Source organism: Oncorhynchus nerka, linkage group LG3 (assembly GCF_034236695.1).
Source record: "Oncorhynchus nerka isolate Pitt River linkage group LG3, Oner_Uvic_2.0, whole genome shotgun sequence".
Classification (NCBI taxonomy): Eukaryota; Metazoa; Chordata; class Actinopteri; order Salmoniformes; family Salmonidae; genus Oncorhynchus; species Oncorhynchus nerka.
In genome coordinates, this window is record NC_088398.1 from 48,889,468 (window position 1) to 48,896,167 (window position 6,700).

Consider the following 6,700-nt stretch of genomic DNA (forward strand, 5'->3'; position numbering starts at 1 on the left):
TGCTTTAAACCTCGGCCTATGCTTTGCACTGTGTACATTTTAGTTATCATTATCTGGAATATTCTGACTCCTTTAATCCACAGGCCTATTGGTGAATCGAATCAAATTAGAAATACGCAAAGGGGTAGGCTATTTATTACGCATATACATTTCTAGCTATATGGATTTCGATATGCATGTCGATAAGCACGACATAACAACGTACATGTGGCCATAGCAACGTGCATGTGGCCACAATAATAATACATGTGCACTTTGTTTGGCATGGCCCGAATGGGTGGAGCGTATGTTATGGTAGGCAGGCTACTGCGCTGTTTTGCTTTCTGCTCCCTCGTCAGTGTGTATGCTGCGGCCGCAGTGGTAGGAGTCGGACCTCATGTGCCGTCACGTAGCCTACCATAGAGCTCATAACATCAACCCAAATTCATAGCTGCAATAATTGTAATTTTGTTTATGGACGCAGTGTAGCCATTTCTCGCGATAATTTGGATTCATCCACGAATCGCAGGTGGATTTTTTTCTTTCTTCTATCCCGGAACGGAGGCTCGTTTTTTGGACAGCCAACGTGCCTATAGAGGAGACGTGGGGACGGGAGACAAGTGCGCAGTGCTCACGGAGAAAACAGTAGAGAGAGACAGCAAGCAGTGTGTTTGTTGTAACCCACCAGGATCGTCCTTTAGCTGTCTGGGGAGTGTGGGGAGTTCGACAGTTGCGTAATGAAATGAATATTAACTGGAGTGTGGACAAGAATTCTAATGAACCCCGCGCTGCGTCCTACAGACGAGGACACTGTTCCCCAATGCTTCTGAGGGGAAAACGAGGATGAACCATCCAAAGCGCACGTCGGGCCTGTAAACACATTGACTTTACGTTTGTTGATAGGCTATCGTTGTTGTGGATTCATCGACGAGCCTATTGAACATTGAAACGCTGTTTTAGGTCATCACATTGGTTCTGTAGAGAAGCTAGACGTTCCCTTCACCTGCTATTGAAAATGGGCAACAGTTTCTCCAACATATCTGCTTTCCAATCCCTTCACATTGTGATGCTGGGGTTGGATTCGGCTGGCAAAACGACTGTTCTTTATCGTCTGAAATTCAACGAATTCGTAAACACCGTGCCAACAATTGGATTCAACACTGAGAAAATCAAACTCAGTAATGGTACGGCAAAGGGGATCAGCTGTCACTTCTGGGACGTCGGAGGCCAGGAGAAGCTCCGACCCCTATGGAAATCCTACAGTCGGTGCACGGACGGCATCATCTATGTGGTGGACTCGGTAGACGTCGATCGGTTGGAGGAGGCTAAAACGGAACTGCATAAAGTTACCAAATTCGCGGAGAACCAGGGGACACCGCTGCTGGTGATAGCCAACAAGCAGGACCTGCCCAAATCTCTTCCAGTCGCGGACATTGAAAAACAGCTGGCTCTCCACGAGCTCACCCCATCCACCACATACCACGTCCAACCTTGCTGCGCCATAATTGGCGAGGGACTCCACGAGGGTATGGACAAACTATATGAGATGATTGTAAAGCGGAGAAAGTCTTTAAAGCAAAAGAAGAAACGATAACGATCGCCTGTGGGTCGTAGCCTATGGACCGTTTATTAACCTAAACCTACGCAACATTACTGTATCTAAATGCTGTTTGGGTTTGCCAATGTTGCCCTAAAATGACATTTACTTTGCGGTGATTGTTGTATTTCCTTTCATTGGGTTGTAAAAGTTGCTGACGCTGTGAATCCTATAGCTGAATGATGCTTTTGCACGCAAGAGGGTGATCCTATTGGTGCAAGATATTTACTAAGGTTAACCAAAACAAACTTGATATTACTTTTATCATAGGAACAAAAGCATTACATGAATGCGGGCTGGCCCGTCATTTCCTGCTTTACCACGGACTATAAATCTAGCTCAACATGTTATTTTGAAGAAGCATCCCATACAGTATAGGCCTATACTGTGGTGGACTATGGACATTCTGACGGAATGCTTCTTTGGACAGCAAGTTTTACTTTGCACGTTAAGTGGATGTGGGTCACAATGAAATGGACCCTGTTCATTCATGGAGAAGAAAAAAACTGAAACCAAGATATCTGTATTATGAAAGTCACACCTCAGTCCCTGTATGGGTTTATTAATGCAGAGGTCAACAAGGCTTTGGAGCGGTGAAGTCTACTATGCGTGGTGGACTGAGGATAACATTGTCTGCAACGTGGTCCACTACTTTGCACTTTTAATTTCCTAACAAAATAGTAGAGTACTACACTGTATAGCAAAAAACTGTCTGTGTATGTACGAAAAAGCCCAAATTGAATTATTTTTTGAATATTAAAATGTATACAAAATGCATGGTGACTGATTACTTTTATTTCCATGATGTGATAGAGGAATGTAAAATGTAATCTACAGTAAGAGGATAATGTCAACAGCTGGCCAAGATGACGGTGATCAACAGGAGATGTATTTTAAACCTGGTGATCTGTTGACCTGAACACATGGACTGGTTTGTCTCTATATCTCCCCTGAGAGACCCTCACATTTCAAAGGTGTGTATTAGGGAGAGGAAAGGAAGACAGGAGGGGCGGTCACAGTCTATCAATGAACTAATGGGAATCTATTCAATGTTGTCACTTGATCTCTCAAAATGTCTCTATTTAACACATGCTCAAGCCTATCGTGGTTTGTGAGTTGGTGTTAGAATGTAGGTGTTTTGGATAGGCCTACCCGTTGGTGTTAGAATGTAGGTGTTTTGGATAGGCCTACCCGTTGGTGTTAGAATGTAGGTGTTTTAGATAGGCCTACCCGTTGGTGTTGGATGAGTCTCAACGTTCTATTGTATTCACAGTCCAACATCAAGCAAAGCAAGGGTTAATTTGTGTGTCATTTTTAGAGCTGCAATGCGTTGTCATATGTATTTGTGCACAGACCTTGTTAGGAGAGGTCATTCAATTCACTGTTGGGTAGCAGTAACTATCTTTGTGTGTACCAGAGTTTGGAAACTTGAGTTTCCTAGCATGCTGTATCACTCTCACTCACTCAATCACTCTCAGCTATGGCACGCACATACACACACAGCAGTCTTTCTCCCTCTTTGGCACTCATACACGTGCATGTGCTCTCAAACACATGCACACACACCTCATCCCCTCTCTCTGTTAGTGATTAGGATATCCATTGGAGTGTGAAAGAAGAAAAGAGATTCTTTGGGAGGGGTTTTGACTAGATGTGATACAGCTTCAATCAAATTTGACATTTTGTTGCAGGTTAGGAGAACTTACACAACAGCGTTGGATAATTAACATAGCAGGTTAGGATAATTAGGTTAAGGTTAGGAAAAGGGTTAGGGTTAGATAAAATGCAAAAACGTTTGACGTTGTTTGGACAAAAGCTGTATCCCTTCAAGCCATGACCCTAGGTAGGTGAACATTTCCCCTGAGTCAGAGAGGTAACAGTTCCAGTACTTTGTGTGTGTGACCCAGCCAGCCGTACCCTGGTAGTGTATTTGCACTATAGGTCAGGTCACAGGAGGGGATGGTTACCTGATATTGGCAAGACCGTTTGATCAGTCCGTCTGTGTGTAGCTACTGTATGTTCCTACTATACAATCATTACTGCCATGTATGTATATGTATAGACCATGGCACTACCATATTCTGACCATTAACACTATGAAAATAGTTTTCTTAGTCATGACTCATGAGTATGGGTATAGTAACCAGCGGTTCTTACTACAGTATATTCCCTCACTCAAAGGCCGTGTGGTGTTTTTCCATAAGTTGACCCGACTTGCGTGAAGTGCAGAGGGAGAGAGTATGTGTGCATGTCCTTTGATGTTATTTAGTCTTCACTGTAGATACAGCACATGTTTGCCTGTTGGGTAAACGGGCTCTGACAGATGACTCAATAGTAACTGGTGTATTCCCAGAAAGAGAGAGACCACACTGAGCAAAGGAAGCCATTGTGAAAGCACTAAAGCACAGCTAGAGGTGGTTTTCTTAGGCCATCCAAGTTCTATGGCAACAACAGCAATGGGCAAACCCTCAGTGGTTTTAGAGACTTGGCCATTTTGTTAACCGTTTGGTTGTAAATTCATAACAAAAAATGGTTTTGTAACTACTTTTCACTATTAAAAATACACATTTTATTATCAATTTCCTCATCTAAACCCTAGTCTAAATGTTTGGCCTTTGGGGGTGTACCGGAGTTTGATCATCATAAATGGATTGTATATACAAAGGTTATTTGTCAGGTGATAGATTTTACACTCAATTAAACAGATGTGAGTGCTAATGATAGGAAAGGTCAGAGGTGACAGGAGCGAACCCAATACTCATTTGTCTCCTCACTCTTAATGCCTGCTAATGAACTACTGCTGTTTCCTTCTGTTTTATGTTGTCTCTCACTTTTATGTCAATTCATGAAAAACAATGAGAATCAACAACATTCTTTTGCCAAAACATACCAAGAATATGCAAATGTTAATAAAATGAAATTAGCTGATATCATATCTGCAATTCAGAAAGGGGATTTGCTGTACATTTGAGCCTAGACAACAATGTGACCTCCAAAAGTGCTTGTTTTGTCCCTTCTTTAAGCTAGTTTCTGTTGATAAGGACTTAGTTATACTGTTACAAAGACTTTTCATGGGTCAAGAGAGACAATGGCAAGGCAGTAGTGTACAGTTACTCCACCCCACCAGTATAGCAGATGGTTCCCTATTTCACAGGGCCTGCTCTCCAACTGGGCGCTAATGAAGTGCTAAATGTATCAGTTTGTTCATATTTGCTTAGCTTGAGTCTTCTTTGCTCTAATAATTATTCTCCATTCATTTGACACAGAAGGAGAGAGAAAAAATCAGTGAAATCCACATTACCATTTTGGGAGGCACAGTTGTGTCAATAGCTCGCTGTTGCCGGGGAGACGGTTACCAAAATACCTACGGTAACAACAAACATCTATTAATAAAGGGATTATTATTTAATGAACTGTGTATAATTGTTGAGGAGTGTGAGGGGCTCACCTCAGCCTCTTGTCTGATACTGGAGAAGAGGGTTAAGAGGTGGATGGTGGCCCCTGGCCTAAACTTGATGGAAATTCAATATTAATGGTAATCCATTTTAAAAGTTACTCTTCAATTCGACAAGGAAAGATGGTAATGCTGAGGTAGTGGGGGAAGAGGGATATGTCAGTACAACAACACCGTATGCTGCAATCCAAAGACAATGCTTCACAACCCACTCTACTGTGACGATGATCATGAACGTTTTGCAATTTCAAATTATTTATCTTTTTCCTCGTTCTTGTTTTCCTTCAATAGCCTATATGGTGGCTGACATACAGGACACATGTTAGTTTACACAGGATGCAAAGAAGCCAGAGATAGTGAATGGAGAAGTTCAGAACATCCCAAGACATTTGACATGGTTGTTTTATTACCTTGTGTCTAAATATACAAGGGGAAGTTTAATCAGGCTAATACGCAGTTAGTTAGTTGCACACGTCTAACAGTTGGATACACATGCACTCCATGCACATTCCCAATTTGAATTCCCATATTTAAAAGGATATCTGAGGGGGGAAGTCCAGGATGTTAATAGTTAGGGTGTTTGTGTAAAAGACACTCCTTAACCTCCTGGTATAATAAACCTTATGAAGCAAAGATCATGCTGATGGAGATGTAAAGTTAGGCCAACAATAACATCTAGTGAGGGGAGAGGACACTGGAGACGAAAGGGTTCAATGCAAAAACAAACACAGTGTACACTCCTTTCTGTCGTGACATTGTGTTCTTATAAAGTAGCTATTTTCTCTTATGTGACCCAGGCATGTTTGTGCAGGACATAGCACTCCCTTCGCAGATACGGTATTATTCTTTCAAGGACGGTATGTACAATTGTATAACATTCAGATAGGGTCAGAAGAACTAAGTTGGTGACCATGTTAGAAACATTTCATCTTTGTTAGCCACAGTACAACTACACGATTTCGCCTCTAACTCTGCTCTCCTTCTTCTTTGTTTCTTTTTCTTCCTCCTCCCTTCTTTGTTGTTTTCCGCTAGCTCTCTAATTACCCACTTACAGCAATAGGAGTCGTCGTGTCAGGGCGAAAGAAACCGCCTCAACAGGAGTGAGGAGGATTAACACACTGCATAACCATCCAGCAACATGACAGTCTTTCTTTTCCTTTTTTTGGGTGCCGTGTTGTTCTCGTTGTTCATAGAAATGTGGTTCCATTTCTAAGAAAAAGTATGGCTAACATGCCGGTTGTGTTATTCCAGATTCCTAAGTGTAATCTTTTGCACTCAACCTGCAATCAATACCACTGAATCTTTCACTGTTGATAATTCCCATGGGTTCAGTTGTCTGTTATGAACCATAAGCAACAACTGATTGCATTTTATATAGCACCTTTCCACCTACATAAACGCACAAAGCACTTTACATAGTAAGGGGTGAAACTCATCACTAATGTGTAGCACCCACTTGGATGATGCACAGCAACTATTTTATGCCAGAACACTCACCAACGCTCACCATTAGCTATCATGTTGGAGATTTAAGAAAGGATATATATGCAAATTGGGGAAATTATTAGGTAGACATGATTGGAAGAGGACAGGTTGAATATTTAGCCAGAACACCAGGGTTAACACCCATACTCTTACGATGAGTGCCATGGGATGTTTAATGACCACAG

General features: G+C 42.0%; 1 protein-coding gene across 1 annotated transcript; it reads left to right on the forward strand.

The window, feature by feature from the left end:
- The first annotated feature begins 327 nt into the window (after positions 1-327).
- LOC115109904 (ADP-ribosylation factor-like protein 4C) lies at positions 328-2,351 on the forward strand. Its single transcript, XM_029635157.2, has one exon. It carries the CDS (start codon positions 995-997, stop codon positions 1,571-1,573), a length of 579 nt encoding a protein of 192 aa, XP_029491017.1. The 5' UTR covers positions 328-994; the 3' UTR covers positions 1,574-2,351.
- Positions 2,352-6,700: the final 4,349 nt, after the last annotated feature.

Bases quoted from the DNA above. Each gene is read 5' to 3' on its own strand.
- LOC115109904 (XM_029635157.2), top strand. From the start codon at position 995: ATGGGCAACAGTTTCTCCAACATATCTGCTTTCCAATCCCTTCACATT.